The 16927-nt window shown below is 48.8% G+C and overlaps 1 protein-coding gene across 10 annotated transcripts in view; it reads left to right on the forward strand.

Annotated features, from left to right (window-relative positions):
- MAP4 (microtubule associated protein 4) overlaps positions 1–16927 on the forward strand; it is a 143092-nt gene that overhangs the window by 35345 nt on the left and 90820 nt on the right. For all 10 annotated transcript variants that reach the window (XM_064505571.1, XM_064505567.1, XM_064505569.1 and 7 more), the window contains one exon: positions 12621–12880. In XM_064505571.1, coding sequence (XP_064361641.1) covers positions 12640–12880 — 241 coding nt within the window. In that variant the 5' untranslated portion in view covers positions 12621–12639. The remainder of the gene's footprint in view (positions 1–12620; positions 12881–16927) is intronic.

Genomic DNA, 16927 nt, shown 5'->3' on the forward strand with positions numbered 1-16927 from the left:
ACCGTGAAGTCGGTGTTGCAAGTGGTCCATCGTGGTTCTCTTCTACGTTGCGTTGCTCTCGCTCTTCTCACCCCGACGCTCCTCTGACGCCTCCTTGCTCTGGTTTTTGTCCCGCTGTGGCTCGGCTGAAGTCAGGCCCTCTTCCCCCAAGTATCTCCTCTTTCCACCATCCTTATCTGCTCCGAGATTTTTCTCAAGTTCTGAGTAGACTTCTTAAGACCCTTGGGACTCGGAGGGCAGCCTTCCTTTTCCGTGTCGCCTTTCCAGGGCTCCCCTGTGACTTGGACAGAAGGGAAGCCTAAACAGTCGTGCCTTAAATTCATTACTGTCACTCCGTTAGCTTTGGTAGCACTGGTCAGCTGTCTTCGTGCTGAATCTTCTGTTGATAGAAGTGGTTTATTAGGCAGCTTGGGGCCCTTACTGGCAGAAAGGGGAATGTGCCAGCTCTCCAGTGGCAGGTACTGAGGGGAGATCTCAAAAGTAACTTTTAGACAAATCCAGAGCAACTTCAGTCTAATTCTAAGGGATTTGGAAGAGTTTCTCTTGGGTGTCTGGAGTCTTCTGTCCCTGCAAGTTCATGGGCAGAACTAGGCTCTTCAAAGACTGGTAGTAAAAGGAGTTGCTGCCTTGGCTTTGCTCAGCTGTTAAGTGTGCTGCTAAAGAGCATCGTAGGCTTCATGCACAGAGTTTCCATGCATCTCATTCTGGACAGACTGCATGTAGACTACTTTCCTGCACAGAAAAGAAGACGAGGTCTGTAGAAAGGATCTCCTCGCCCTGACCCTCCTAAGGGGAACAGAGGCCAAAAGGACATGAAAGACTGACTGAGACCCTGGAATCCGAGTTAGCATATACTGTACCTCATGCTGAGATCTCTGGGAAAAGCAAAGGCCCACCTGTGCCATGTAAATGCTGTGTTCCAGAGAAGTAATGCTTCTGAGGATCATCCTCGAGTCCCGGGATGTTATCTTAGGGGTTCAGAGCAGCAGATGGGTAAGTCCAGCCTCCTTAGATCATCAGCAACTCTGAACACATTCAGAGCAATAAATAGGCCTATTGCATGACCTCTCATGCCTTCCCTAAAGCAGTATTTTTAGGAACAAATTTTCAAAAGGAAATACATAAATGCATAAATAAAACCTGATGTCATCTTTGCTTACTTTCACAAAATTCAATGCGATAAGTTAGTGTAGAGGATCTTATGTCACCCACAAAGGAAGTTGTGTGTGCATGTGTTTGTTTTTAAGTTCTTAAGGGAAGAAGTCTAGCAGTTCAAACCAGAGTTAGAAAATTGAATAATAAAAGATGTATTTATCCAGAGTGCTCTGAGCATTGTGAATTATAATGGGGTTGTAGCTGCTGCCAGTATGTTGTCTGTGTCTGTTCTGCTGCTTATGGGAAGGGGAATGTTCTTGTCTCACTTGAATGGGAACAGGTCAACCCCTCCCCACTAATGGAGAGGCACTTTCCTTTTCGTTCTTCCTCCCCACATCATAATGTTTTGCTAGGAAATTACTGTAAGGAGAAAAGATCAGCCCAGAGATTTAAAAAAATAAATAAAAAATCAAGCATTAAGAGGCCCCATGACTTCACGTGACTCCTCCTTTCCCTCCTGTTCCATGAGGGAGAAGGTTACTTGGCGCGTACCAGCCTGCAGCCACATCTTGCGGTGCAAGATCGGAAGTATGGTGCCCTGGATAGGGAGCTATTAAGTAGGAAGAGCTTTTTATCTAGAAGAGTGGCTCCTGGCTACATGGCGGCTGTTGTTCCAGCCCCCTCATGAAAACTTGGGTGACAGTATGCTAAGAAAAATGGAAATGCAGTGACAACATATGGACTTTTTTAAAATATAATTGCTTTTATCTTAAAGTTGCATGTTCATATACCTTTCCATATAGGAAAGGAGTAGTGAGGAAACTAGCATCTTTCTTGTACATGCATGAAACTCTTGCTTTTGGAGCTGACCCTTCACAGCAATTCTGTGGTTATCCTGACACTATAGTAAGTCGTGTTTTCCCTCCTGTACTGACTCCTGGCCTTGCACTATAGACAAACTGAAGCAATTAGAAATCAGTAATAAGTTGTGGGTCTATTGAAGCAGCAGAAGAAAGACATTTGCATATTGGGCAGCTGGACTGCAGGCCATTTCTACCACAGGACTAGTTAGGACCCCCAGAACTAGCTTCATAGCACCCAAAGTAGCTTTGTTTTATTAATTTGAGAACAAAAAAGTTACCTGAAAACTTGAACAAAGAAGATTGGGTGTTACACGTTGAAGATGTGACTTCTGGAATTGTTCCTTTTTTTAATATAGCCTTGTGTTCCCTTTCTTACCAGGAGCAGAAAGGCCACTATATGAATGACATTTCATACCTCCTGCAGAGCTGCCCTACTGCTTGCTCCCCACTTGATTTTATCCTCCAGCATCTGGGGCAGAGCTGGGCCCTTTCCAAATATGTTTGTGTGGCCGGGGAAAGGAGGTGTTGGTTTGATTTTAAGGCTTGCCTTCAGGATACAGGATGGAAGTGCTTTAGGACTTGCCTTGTGTTATTCAAGGACTTGTGATTGCTGGTTTCACAAGTATGAGCAGTGGTCCAGTGGGGTTGGCAGAGACCTCTGGAGATCGTGTAGTCCAACCCCCTGCTCAAAGCCAGGTCAGCTAGAGCATTCTTCCCAGCACTGTGTCCGAGTTGGATTCTGATCATCTTCAAGGATGGAGTCTCCCCAACCTCTATGGCAACCTGTAACTCTTGGATTTTTAGTCCAAAGTCACAGTACCAGTCGTGTTGATTACATGGAAGAGGATTGCTTTCTTTCTAATTGACGTTTTTCTCAGAACACCAAAATAAGAGGTGACCCGGGAGATTCCTGGCAGGCAGATGTCTGCCAGGTGAGGTCCCTTCTTTAGCTGTCTTCATCTTTTGATTTTGATAAAAAGCTGATTGTGTGATGTTCTGTTGATGCCTCTTGAGTGCGTCTCTGATGTCCTCTGTCATCGGAGAATGACATATCTGTGTGTCTGGGTTCTGTGTGTATATCTAGACACACACACAAGAGCTTTTCCTGGCATTCTTTGATTTCAATATTCCCGTCTTGATTCTTGACTGAGATCTAGCTTCAGCTAATTACTTTCTAGCTTGCGTAAATGCTGAATGTTTATTGCTTTATTGAATGTTTAATGCTGATGTAGGCTTTATTTTTAAGCTGCTCTTGCTTAATTGATAATTTAAACATATTATGTGCTTGTTCTCCTTTTTTTTTTTTTTTTTTTAATCTGCCCCCTAGAATACAAAGATTCCTTGCCATCTTGAGCTACTGTTTTCTCACTAATAACAGATCTGGATATCATGATCAATTTTTGTTTAGGGTTTCCATAATAACCGAAGAATGCAGTGATTCCTCTCTAGGCACCTTTGCTCAGGCAGAACAGCCTCTCATCCCCGGAGAGATGAATATCAAGATAAACACAATAGAGAGTGAGTCTGTAGGAGAGTTCCTACCCCTAGAAGCAGTCCCTTGTTTGAAGGCCTCGTGCCGGCGTGGCATTTGGAAGCAAACGCTTAGTGGGCTGCGTTAAGAGCCAGCATGGGAGGTGGCAAACGGCACTTGTAAGAGAGCAGAGGCTTCAGTGGCTGCTGAGAGGTCCTTTGTCCCGTGTGGTCACGCCTCGGGTCGTCAGAGCCCTCGCTGTTGCTGGAATCCATGACAAGATTAATTCCGAAATGGAGTTCCTGCCAAGCGGTCTAGCAGAGCGACCTAATGTTCTCATGGGCGGATATCACAATAAAAAGTGTATTCTTTTGGTGGGTGCGAAGTTTGTATTTCAACCGACAGCGTGGAGCATTGAGTTCCCCTCGGAAGAGCCTGTTGTGGATGCGAGTGTGGAGGTGGAAAGGGTGAGTGAGGTTCTGCAAGATACTGATCCTCCTTGCTAGTGTTAAACTGAGTTGCTTAAACTGTCATCCTAGCTCACAAGTCCTCTGCCTTAGAGTGGAGCAGCCTTATCTTGCCTTTTTCCTTATAGTTTTAAATGATGAGTCCTTTCATAACGTGTCTCAGTGCTTAGTAACTGTTACAGTAGTCTTCCTAGTAGCCAGCTTCAATTAAATTTAGCTCGAGTTGGGGAGCTTTCCATTACTTGGTATCGTGCAGATTTTGTAACTTACCTTGAATACACTTTTTAAAGCATTTTGCAGATCTGGCTGCTGTTGATGATGTATAATCACTATAATGGAGATTGAAAACTGATGTCCAGATCATCGTGTTTGTTAGGCTGTGCACCGTGTTCTTCAGAAATAAAAGATCACGCTGTTTTCGTCAAGTTACTGCTTGTCCATCTGTACTTGAGCAGAGTAAATTTGAATTATCCTCATTCCCATGAGCTGAACTAGGTGGCCTTCTCCCGGTCCCTGGGCTTCACTTTAAAGAAAAATTGCTTTTTCTTGTTTTAAATCAAGTACAAATAATTTTAGCATAAGTGAATGTCTACATCTAAAAAGAACTGCTATAAAGTGAAATACAGCTTTAGTAGTCAATGCAAAAAATTCTGGGCTCTCAACTTGCAGGTTGGTTTTATAGTTTCTGTTGGCTGTGAGTTGGCTACGAGAACTACGTGTAGAGAGAGAAGGGACCCTGCACTTTAATTTTATGGCTTTCCTCGGGCTAGTCCAGGGTTTCTGCCCAGTTGTCTCTGCAGGCTCCACCATTTGACCAAGCGCAGGCTTCTCGAGCTATGAAAGTCTGAAAAGCAGGAAGAAAATAAGTTCTCTAAAATCTCCGGAGGACTGAGAGAACCCTTTCAACATTATTGAAGAGGTACAAACGCTGAGAGACCGTCTAATGCGTTACTCTGCTAATTCATATGCCGTCTAAATAATTGAGTATGCCCAAAGCATGCATCACTGGCTGTATTACTGCTTTCTTGGAGGCATTTCAGTTGATGAGAATGGTTCAAACTTATGGAGCAGAAATGGTCATTAAAGGCTTTTAATCAGTATCGTTGTGGAAGCTGGGTATATTTGCAGTATCTATTAACAGCAAACGTAAGGCTTCACTTTAAACGGGGGAGAAATGGCTTGTATCCCAAGCAATGATACCCTGCAGATTGATGGATGCTCCTGGCAATACTGAATTAAAACAACAACAAAACTCAGAACTATGTAGACTCTTACAAGGCCTCATGAAACCAAAGTAACAGCACTTTTTAAGCCATCAGCTTCTAAACTTTGAGGCTGCTTTCTATAAAAGTGGAAGGTATGACACATTAAAAAATGGACTCTGTCAGCTAGAGCTTGTTTGTTCCAGTGACTTTCCCTGTCTTGATCTGTCGGCCTTGCTGCGGCGGTTTCCGTTCTGCTCTGACAGTTGCTCTTTGTTTATCCAAAATATTAACATGCCCGTGAAAGCGGGTGCCTAAGAGCATGAGCTAAGCGCGGTTGGCATGCAGGCTCCGTTCGCCACCTACGGCGCTGGCGGCCCCCCGCCTCCAGGCATCCCGAGCATCCTCCGCGGAGCGACGTCGGCTGCCTCCCATCCGCGCGATTCGGCGGCACCGATCCCGCCGAGACCAGAGCTGCCTCCGAGGCCGCTGCCGGGAGCTCGGGAGCCCCCTGAAAGGCAACTCAGTTATGGAGATCCGTGTGCAGCTTTCACGTCTTGGTGGGACACTGTTAAATGGGAAGTTGACTGAGTAGTGAACCATCGTCAAGCTTCTGCTTGGGCTTCTTGTGGCTCCTGTGTTCATTTTCCTCTTTCTCCTGCCCCCTTCTTCTTTCTTAGGCTTGTTTCCTTTTTTCCCTTATCCAAAGCACGTATATACATGTTCTGTCTGGGACTTTACCCTAGCCTGTGTCTTGCTCGTATTCGTACCCGTCCACGGGCGTACTCTGACTGTCCTCTCCCAGCTGGAGGAGCAGCCGTGCTTGGAGTCTTCTGAGCTCATTTCGTCATCCGCTTTGGCTCTGTCTGGGCTCCTCGCTTGTTGAACGTGCGGATTCTCAGTTATCCGTGATTGCAGAGGCGACAAACGGTTCGAAAAATTCAGGCACTGTTTCAGCACGTCTGTAGTGTCATTCAGGCTTGTTGAACCTGTTTCGTTGTGTAGGCTCCTTGCTGTAGGAGAAGAAGCTCAAGTGAGGATGACAGCCCGACTCGGAAGATGAAGGGAAGGTCACCGCTGTCCTGGTAAGTGGCAGCGGTGAGATACGGGGCAGCTGGAAAGAGGAAGCGATTTGGAGGAAGCAACAGTGGTTGCAGCTCTGTCTGGGCTCTGAAATGCTGCTGGCAAGTTGAATCACAACTTCATTAAACCCATCTAAAGCGAGAAGTTAAAACACTAAGTTTATTATCTGCTGTGTGGCAACAGACTGATTGTGGAAGTGAGCTGAGATTTGCATAAAGCCTTGGGAGCTATTTTAGGGTTACTAGTACCCGACTTGGTTGCACTGGCTCTCATGCAAAAGCCCAGACTGCTTCGGGACCCCTCGCCGTATCCCCGATCCTCCGCGCGGTCCCCTCGGGTCCGTCCCGAGCGAGGGACGGTGCGTGCGGTGGCTCGGCACCCGCCGGCTGTCCTCGGTGGAAATGCCTGGGCTCTCCTTGTTCTCCTCTGCGGGGGCAATAATAGCGCCTTTTTTCTTTCCCTTACCTAGTTGCAGCATTTCTGATTTATAACGTGTAGTTTGGGGACTTTCTGTTTCATGTATTTAAAATTAGCCAAAAAGCTGTCGGTGACTTGGTACTGAAAGGGAAACAGGATTACGCAAATGCTTCGTCTGCCGCCGTAGCAGTCCAGGCTTAAAGACAACAAATACCCCAAATCCATCTTCTCCGTACCTGAAATTCCTCTCGTTCCTTCATAAATAAGGGAGGCGATTCCTTAAGTTGTCTAAATAACGGTAAGAAGCTAACTTGCTGTATTTATGTGTTGTCTGAAGGAGAATGTGCTTTTCCGTGACATAACTCTTACTGAAATCCTGATGTTGCTGACTGCTGAAAGCCCAAGCTCGCGTCTCAGACCGGTAATGAGATATAGCAGGTGATGGCTTACATAAGCAGGCCCCGAACTCGGCGCTGGAGTTCACTGCACAGATGATGTGGCATGCTGCGGTGAAAACTCGTCTCTCTGCCCTTGTTTTGGGTTGCAGGAATCAAGAGAAAGTTGCCAACTGCACTCCAGCTTAAGCAATTGCTCAGGGTTTAAAATTGGGCTTTGGCTTTGCTGCATCGATATCTATGGTCTTCTGCTTAGCTGGTGCCGTGCTCATGTCTGTGATAGCAGGTTCTTGCGCTTCGGCGAGTAGTTCCTGAGCACCTGGACTGGACAAGCATCCCTCCAATATTGAGGTGCTGACTGTACGTCACCGCGTTTTTGGGGCAATGCTTGTATTTCCGAATGTAAGGCTGTAATTCAGGACCCCCGTGGGAGGCTCTTGCGTTGTGTCTTCTCGCGAGTGAGTTGAGTATGGATGTGTACGTTTTATCGGAAAGACTTGATGAAGGATGCCTGGATCTGCATCTCACTGCCCCTGAGACTACATCTCCGGCAACTTGAGAACACCCACAAAAATAAAGCCCAGATTTTATTAAAGAAAAAGAGTTAAATGGGATATTTGAATTGCGTTGGTCCAGCCTGTGCAAAAAATGCTTTCTATTAGGTCAGAGGTTCTTGTGCCTGCCCGAGGAATGCGAGACGTCAGCAGCCTCATTCATCGCGTGCCCTCTCCGAAAAACAAACGCCGGTGCCCTTCTCACGAAGCGCTGGCCTCAGACCGCCGCGGAGCGGGAGGATGACTTGGCATGTGTCCGCTCCGCTGCTTTCTCACGGCTCGGTGAGCTCCGCTGAGCGCTGCCGAGAGCCTCGTCTGGGAAAAGTGAGCTGGCAGTGACAGGAGAAAGGGGAACCATGACTGAGCTGTCCTGGTTTCTTCAGCCAGGTCTTCTCCTGCGTCTGCTTAGGAGCTAATTTTAAAGCAGCAAGGAGGGCTGACGAGGTAAAATACACGGTTCTGATAAATCAGTGCATCAGAGCATCTCCTTGAAAACATAAAAGCAAGGAAATGTTACTTTTTTTTTTTCCCGCTCTTTAGGTGCACTGCTTCTGTAAGTAGATTTCTCTCTACTTTTGCTTAGAGGTTGCTTGAGGCTCCCTTTGGGGGAGACCGAGCAGCGAGTGCCGCTGGGGATGTCACCGCGAGCCCCCCGGTTTTGGGCAGAAGACGAGGGGCCGGGTACAGTTTGCACAGCGCAGATCAGGAATGCAGTGATTGCTCCCGACGCCGGCAGTCTCGCCATCCCCAAGGCCGGCGTCTGCCTTGCGTAACCGACCCGCTGGTACCCGCCACCCGGGCTTCTCTGGGGAGAATAATTCATCGCCTTTGCCAAAAGCGCGAGGGAAGTCGGTCTGCACCCCATGCCAAGCGCGGCTGTGTATAAATAGATCCTGCTCTCCGGTCCATCGGCTTTCAGGTATTGCTTCTCGTGGGCCGCAGCTCCCATCACTGCTTGCTTGTTTTCCCTTTTCTCCCTCTTCGGACAGGAAGGTGCCTGGGAGCTGGGTCAGACCGATCGTGGCTCCGGCCGTGAGGACCAGGCATGGCCGGCGGTGCCTTCACTGCCGTGAGCCGAGGAAGCTGCAGAATGGAAATGCAGAGTTCAGGAAACACATTCCTCCCTTCCCTAGATGGGAAGCTGGAGGCAGCGGCTTATGCAAGTACACGGCGCTTGCGTTGCGTCTGCTCTCTGCGGGCAGCCTGGCGAGATGGTCTTTCCTGAGAGCTGCTCCACCGGGTGCCGGCGAAGCCGCTGCGGGGAGCTGCCGGCCCGCGTGCTCTGCTCAAGGTAACTTTGGTGTCTCCAGGAGCTGCTGTGGGTCCGTGGCTCCAAACCAGTTGGCCGAGCACGTGCTGAAGTTCACCCAAAGCCTCGTGGGTGCTGCCAAACATCAAGTGAGCTGGTGGGAGACCCAGAAGGGATCCCTCCTTGGAAGGGGAGGAAGCTGCGCTGGGTGGAGAGCAGCTCCCAGCTGCAGGAAGCGACTCCTGCATCTCTCCATCAAGCTAACCAGGAGGTGACTTTTATTTACCAGGATGAATAGGTTCCCTGATGGGTGCACGAAGACTCTGCACGTGAAAAAAGAGCAGATGGGGCAAATGCTGGGTGCAACTAGCTACTGCTGGGACACGAAGATGCCTGAACATGTTCTTCCTTGGGGGGTATATAGCAATTTATGCTGTGGAGTAATTTGAGGATTTTCTAGTATAGATTGGGGAATGTCTAGTTGCAGGAAAAGCTGTTACGTGCAGGAGAGCGATGGCTGGACGGGGTAATGGCATGGCCTGCTGCCTCCCACACCTGCCCGCCGGGCAAAACACCTCCTAGACGTGGTGTCGGGAGAAGGGCACCGGCCTCGAGGCCCCTCCAGTGACGCACGCGGGCCGGGGCCGCGCCGTGGGGGCTGTTCCTGCCTGAATCACCACTCCTGAAACCACCGGTGCTTCCTTCGCTTTGCCTTGTCACGTTAAAGTTGATGCCGGGACTCTCTCCCTCGCGTTCTCCTAATGCGTTTGCACAGTTACGCAACATGCAGTGTTTTAAGGTCCATCTTGATGAAGATCCTTGAGCGTTTCCTCCACGTAGCTAATTTTACTCCAAATGAGTGCAAAGGGAATAGAAAGCATCTGTCTCTAAGTCTGCCAATACAGGGATATTCTTCAGGTTTTGCTTTTTAACCTTGGGCAGCGTCTATGAAGTATACGTCTCTTCCTTGTCTTGGTTAAATCCTGTAATTCAAACTGGGAGTCTGGGAATTAGGGTAGTTTGGCTGCCCTAATGCCAGAAATGGAGAGCAGGGAAAACTACTTCTAGTCCAATTTTAGTGTTTTTGTCTGTCCCTTGACTCTCCCTGGCCCATGGAGGGCTGCTTGTTGCCAGACTGGCGCTTTGGGTTGGGGTCAGCCGTTGTTTGCTGGGAGGTTTCACATGCCGTAGATAGGAATTCTCTGTTTGTTACAAAAATGCAACATGGCTTTTAGTAGTTGCACTTGATATTCTTCTGCATAGTTTCTGCATTCCTTGTTAAGTTAAATATAGACAAGGAAATGTCCTGCTGATAAGTCTGCATAACCTTTTTTTTTTTTTTCTTTTTCTCCCCAGAAGCTACATTGCTTTAGCTTCCCAGTTCCTTCATAGGCCTGAAATAGATATGTCGCTAATGCTACTTTATGGCAGCTAGTTTGTGGAAAAAGCGGTACTGCATTAATTAGGACCAAAACCGCAAGGGGCTGTGAACCATCCGTGTCCGTGATGGGATACTTAGGTCCTGGAGGGCGTCCTGAGCCCTGGCTTGGCCGGCCCCAGGCTGCTCCCTTCGTCCCCAGCCGGCTTCGCGGGCAGCCGCTGCCGCTCGGCGCGTGGTTGTTCAAGGCCTTGAGAAGAGATGACTGAGCATCTCGGTGGAGCAAGGACCAAATAATTTCCAGGCTGAATACCGCTTATAAGCTTATTCTCACTGCAGGCTGGTGGTTGTGGCAATACGCATTTCCATGCTCAAGTCGGCTTGGCCCATCGCGGCTGCGGAGGAATCGCGGGGCTCTCGTTTTCTTGTGGCGCTTGTGTTCGCTCCAGCCTCTTGCTTGCTCGTTTTCCCCGGGTTATTAGATGTTCCCCAGCTGCCTTCTGACCACGGTCTTCATCCGTGTGTTTCCCGGTTGCACCATGAAACAACTTGCTAAAGACTTAAGTCTGAGTTTTCTTCCTTATCTAAGTGAAGTTTTCAGAAGACGACTTTGAAGGGATGAAGCATGCTCATAGCTCCAGATCTTTTGAGGCAGACTGACCTAAAAGCCAGCATTTAGCTTTCAGGCTGAAAGCAGGGGGGAGGACGTGGTTGGAAAGATGACCATCTAATATTGCCGTTCGCTCTTGTAAGGACTGTGGCCACTGCAAGGGTCAAACTCGTGGAAGCGGCCAACTGCCCTGCCCGACCGCCGGCGGAGGGTACGGCAAACGCAAATGAATAGCTTCCACTGTTTTCCATAATATCCTCGGGTGCAGTTATGCGAGCAGCAGGATCAACGTGACGGCGTTGTTCAGGAGGAATGCGAAAGGCGGCCTTCCCGGGCCGGGGCTGTAGGCCGGTGCTGGCGGCAGCCCCGGCGGCGCGGGAGCCCCCGCGACGAGAGGCTCCGTGTTCGGTGGCTCTTGCCCAACGCAGCGAGCGTTGGCTGTGAAACGAGGAATTGCTCTGCCGAAGTAGATGAGCTCCTTGGTGTCCTGTTCAGATGAATTTGTTGGTGGGACTCTAAACTTTACTAACTTTTTTCTGCGTTAACTCCAAAATGGGCATTTCTGCACTGGCTTGCTGGACTCCCAGAACAGAGCAAATCATAAATGGTTAATTTAAAGACAAATCCTCTGCACAGACTGTGCCTCTAATACTGAGTATAACACAGATTAGCATCAAATTGTCTTCTGCTTCCTGACATAGACCAAAGTTAAAGGAAACCAAGCTGTCGTACCAGGAGTTGTAAGGAGGCCAGTTTAGGTGCTAATGGCCTTCTAAACTTCTGTTTTTCCAGTTTGTGTCTGATAACTTTCTGCAGATGGCTAGTGTATATGAATAGAGCTGTTGACACCTCTAAAACTCGGTCTGCAGGAGCTTCAGAAATGCGTCTTTAGTCAACCAGAAGCGGGTTTTTCTTCCTTATACAGCTTTGTTCTTTACGCTGTCTTCAAATTCACTGCAGCGTTTGGGCATTGATCCTAATGACTCCTTTTAAAAGGACAAAAGGAAGAAATAAATAATTGTTTGAGTGTGTTTCTCTGCCATCCTGAAGAGCTTTGCTCAGGCCAGATGGGTTAGTTCAGGTGCACTTTCTGCTCAGTGCCAGGAAGCTGAGTTGGATGGTGGGATATAAATCGGGGAGGAAAAGATAATTTTTTTCTCTTTTTCTTCTCCCTCCAATGTTCCCAATTTATAACTTTGTCTGTAATTCGTACTTGTGTATTTCACTGCGTTTTTCTTCACGTGAGCATTTAGTTCGTGCCGACTTCACCTTGCAGCACCGGTCGCGGGGCTGGAATGGGGCTGCTGGTATCAGCGAGGTTTGCTGAGGACATCGCACGCTGCAGGGCGCTCACGGGGATCAAAAGCAGCCCTGAAGCAGCCATCAGCTTACCCGAAACCCTAATGTCCGTCGGGGAGGCTGGGTGGAGCCGGCCCCAGGGCTGCAGTCCCTGGCGTCATTTCTCTCAGCTGCTGAGGATATCTAATTAACTTGCAGTTCTGGGGGCAAGGCAGAAATCAATGTAAGACTGTGTTTATGCTGGCCGTGCGCTGCTCTTGGTTGTTGTTTTCTTATGTTCTGATAAACCACCATGTGAAACGTAATGTTTGTGCAGTAAAACCGGACTCGGGAGACCTGGCTTGTTCTTGGTTTCTGTGCTGGTGTGCGGTTTAGGTAAACATCTGGGAATTACTGAGCACGAAAGCAAGTATTACTTACTGTGGTATAGCACGGGAGGCAAGCGCAGGTGCCAGCATCAGACTCCAAGTGAACTTACAAGATCTCTTATTAAAATAAACCTGTTTCTTTTCCTCTCTCCCCCAATCACCGTTTCAGGTTGCAGACTCGCTGAAGCATGGCTGACCTGGAGCACAACCTCAGCCTGGCGGATGCTCTGACGGAGCCGCCTCTCGAGATTGAGGAGGAAGTGAAAAGGGACTTCATTGCCACTCTGGAAGCGGAGAAATTTGATGATGTGGTTGGAGAAACCGTAGATAAAACAGACTATGTTCCTCTGCTGGATGACGACGATGATGGAAAAGCTGGGAGCCAGGAACCAAAGAGCAAACCCCATGCAGACAGTATTCAGGTGGAACGTAAGTGTCTAATGCACGAGACCAAAAAGCTGCATTGCTTTAGCATCACGGGACACGCTTGCCTCCTGCAGCATTGCTAGGCCTACCAAAACTGGACTTCTTAGATGTTGCTGTTTTATTTAGACTAAACACTTTATTTTAAGAGCAAAGATTGAGATCAGATTTTCTCTCTTGCTTTTCTGCTTACTTTCTGTTCAGTTCTTCAGTTTGTAACACGAACTGGCATTACTGCTGCACAGATGCTATTATTTATGTCAGTGTTTTGTAGACTGCCTTGGGCTCCTCGGAGACAGCACTGTCCAAGGCGTGTGAATAGTGTGCTGTGCTCATATTTATACTGTGCTCTCCATCTCACAATATTAGAACCAAACCTGCTAAACTTGGTAACTGCCACTCCAGGTAACAGCAAAACCAAGGTATGTTTAGAGGGATGACAAAGTCGGCATCTTAAGGCCCACGCTGGCTGCGGGCTTCAGTCTTGACTGTTTGATAGGTAAAGCTTTTTGTCCCCTGATCCAAAGGCCTACTTACTTTCTTGCTGCTTGAACGCAGTGGTTGTGTATATACGTGAAGTGGGGAACCGTATCTACTCGATATTAATGTTTGCTAGCTCAGTTGACATTTATCAGTGCTAATAACTTTATCAGAAACTACTTAGAACAAGCAGAGGGACGCCTAAAAAGATGCTCACTTCCCTGACTGGGTGGAAGAAAAAGGCATGAGATTTGGGTCCTCCATGATGTTTCTTTCTCAGGAGGCAATTTAGCTGCTTTATCCCTTCCCGTGCTTGTTTCCAGCCCATGGCTGATCCCCAGTGATACCCAGTGCTTTGATTTTGTCCTGACCTATGCTATGTAAAAGAGGAGACTTGACTGCTCCGGAGAGGTAACCTGGTCATGTCTTTCAGAATAAAGTTGTCTTGCCTTGATCTTGGAGATCATCAAGGCTCGTAAGTGGGAGGTACAAAAGAACTGTAATCATCACCCATCAGAATAAACAGGACCTCGAGACCTGTAGAGTTGGGAAAGAATTTATACAACAGGAATTTCTGGTCTGGTAAAGGCACTTTGCATTGTTCAGAAGTGCGTCAGATGCCCTGTAATACAGAAAAAATGTAATCTAGAGTTTTCCATACTAACAACTGATTAGGTTGTGTTTTAAAAAAAAAAAAAAAAAAAAAAAAGTGGGTCAAGAGATCACAAAACAGTTTTAGTCCGTTCAGATGTGTTATCATATTCAATTAACAGTACATCTAATGGCAGGTATTTTCTATTGTAGCACTGCAGGAATGGGAGTAACAGAGACATATGAAAGCTTGTTAATACTTTTGCATTTGGTTTCAAAGTAATTATTTTAAGACAACCTTGTTCTGTGCGTTATACGCACTGAAACTTCTCAGCACAAGAATTTCCCAGTTAGTGCTAAAATCATTATGTTACACTATATAATATTGGCTTAAAATACAAATAGCTTAAATGATTGCCTCCCAGAGGTGCATCCCTTGAACTTCAGCTTCGTCACTCAGTATGTCGAATAACTTCCGATTCCTACAGCAGACACTAACTAGCAACCAAACCTAAAGAGCGTGCCAAAACTTACTGAACTGCCCTGAAAAAATGAAACAAAACACAAAACACCCCCCATCAGCTTCCACATGCAGGGCTGAGGCAGAAGTGCAACCTCTGGGTACCACCCTCTGCAGTTCACTTGCATCTTCGGGCTTTTTCTGAACCTCCCCCAAAATCCCCGCCCTGGGATGCACAGCTCGTTGTCCGTGTGCCTGCACAGACCTTGTTTTCCTCCGTGGCGGAGGGGGGATGCAGCGTCTGCATCTGCGTTCTCGATCTGGAGAACGGCTTTTTCCCTTTTTTGGGAGAGCCGCGGCAGAATTACGAGCATTGTCTAAATATTTGGCAGGATGGAAACAAGACCCTGACTACGAAGCTGGCGAGCCCGTGCGCTCGGCGGGATGGCGCTTCCCAGCTTCGCCCCTCGGCCGGGGCGGCTGCGGCTCGACAGCCTCCGCAGCCGAAAACAGTGTCGCTTTGCTTGAGGCCAGTGTTAGCGTTCGATCCTGTCAGATCCTAATTTGTGTAATCTGGTTTTTCCTGAGGCTGCAGGGCGGATCGGTGCCGGGCGGGAGCGTCCCGGCGGGGCGCTGGGCAGAGTTTGGGGGAAGGAGATGGCCGCTGAGAGCAGTGATGTTCTGCAGCCCTGGCCCACGTGCGACTGCGGATAGCTCTGCCCTTTCCCCAGGGAGACGAGTAGCTTCCGTAGATCAGGCTTTCAGCCCCTGCTTGTTGATTTATTTATGTTAAAGGCACGGGTGTGTTCAGGCAGCAGGATCCTCGCTACCGCGGGTGCCTTTGCCCAGTCGGAAGAGGTTTCATCACGTGCCCGGTCGGGCTCCAGCTAGTCCATCTCTGCTCAAGGTTTCTGATTCCCTTTTTCTTTCTTTTTCTAAACCCCCAAGCCAGGTTAGACAAGCTTAATGATCAGATGGGCCCCAGCCTGGACCTGTGCGAGCAGCGTGAGTACAGCGAGATGGAGAAGAGGAGCAGGAGGAGATGAGTAGCTGTGTAGTGACCCAAGAGCTTGTTCTGGAGTGAAGCCCTCGTAATGGACAGTAAACCCCTTCTTCCTAAACTGCACCTTTCTGATGGTATTTAAAAGTTTAACCGTTCCTAGCACCTGGCTGGGTGTAATAACTCGGCCCGTTCTGGGCTAATCCTCCCTCTTGGACGCTGTGGTCTCTGGGCGGTGCTGACGGCTCCGGGTGTGCACGCGGCTGTTGCTGCTGTTCACACTCAGCGCTCAGCACCGCTTTTCGTCCTGGGGTTCAGCCCCACGTGCAGGACCCCCCCGGGAGACGCGTGGAGGTTGTAGCAGCCGTCTCCAGGCAGAGGTGAAGGCAGCTTTCGGTAGAGTTGGTGTCAAGGAAGTGCGATGCCTCTGAAGTGGGAAGGAGGCGTCTCTGGGTGGGGATGAGATCCAGCTGAGACAGCAATGCTGGGCTGCAATAGCCCATCGCAGGGAGCTGCACTGCTAGGAAGTGTTTTGCTCCGAGAGGAGCTTCTGCAGCACCGGATTGTGTTGTTCCTGGGATGGACGCAGGGTCCACGTCAGGGATGCTCATGGCCTTGCGCAGGCCGCCCGGGCGTGCTGGTGCTGCGTGCCTGCACCCGTGCTGCTCCCAAACTTGTCAACGAGTCGTGCATTTGTGCACAGATGTTTAACACGGAAACACGTACCGGGAGCGGTGAGAGGGGAGGTTCTCGCTCGCTCGCGCTCCGGGCGGCCGCTCTGGGCCGCTTTCCCAGCACGCGCGTGGCCACGAGATGGCTCTGCTGGTGCTGCGTGACGTTGCTGGACGCTCGCGGCCGCGCGGACCGTCCTCCCCGCTGGAAGCGAAACCGGGGGCCGAGCCGCACGCTTCCCTGCCCTCCTGCTTCCCTTCCTGCAGCAGGAGCAGTGCCTTTCCCGCAGCAGGCTCGGCTCGTGCAGAAGGAAGCTTAAACACCTCCGCGTGCTTGAACCGGAGGACAGGGGATGTGGCACGTGCCCCCAAGCTTCAGAGGGGTTCAAAAAATCAGCAAATGATGTTAGATGCTTGTGTTTTCTCTCTCATGCTGTATTAAATACCCGCTCCCTCTCTCTGATTCCCCCCTTAAAGGCTGGTAAAGCCGCTTCGGTTAGTGTGACTCCTATATTGGCTTTTTACGCAAACGCAAGGATGCACCCCCGTTTCCGTAAGGACGAAGGAGCACTTTGAATACTGTCCCGACAAACCAAAGTGTTCTTGAAATGTTTCCTCCGTGTTAAATGAAATAAAGTGGTTAAATTAACCTAGTTGTTACAGTTTGTAAAGGAAAGCTAGAGTTGTTTTAGCTCAGTTTTTTCACATTGATTTAGCATTGCTTGGGTAATATTAGTGCTCAATTACTGAACTTTATTTGGGGTTCTCCAGCATCTAGTCACCTTAAATCTATTCCTGTAATGGGCCAGGTAATTTAATGCTTCCAATTTTGGCTTCCCCGTCAGGACGAG

The sequence above is a fragment of the Dromaius novaehollandiae genome, chromosome 2 (genome assembly GCF_036370855.1).
Source record: "Dromaius novaehollandiae isolate bDroNov1 chromosome 2, bDroNov1.hap1, whole genome shotgun sequence".
NCBI lineage: Eukaryota > Metazoa > Chordata > Aves > Casuariiformes > Dromaiidae > Dromaius > Dromaius novaehollandiae.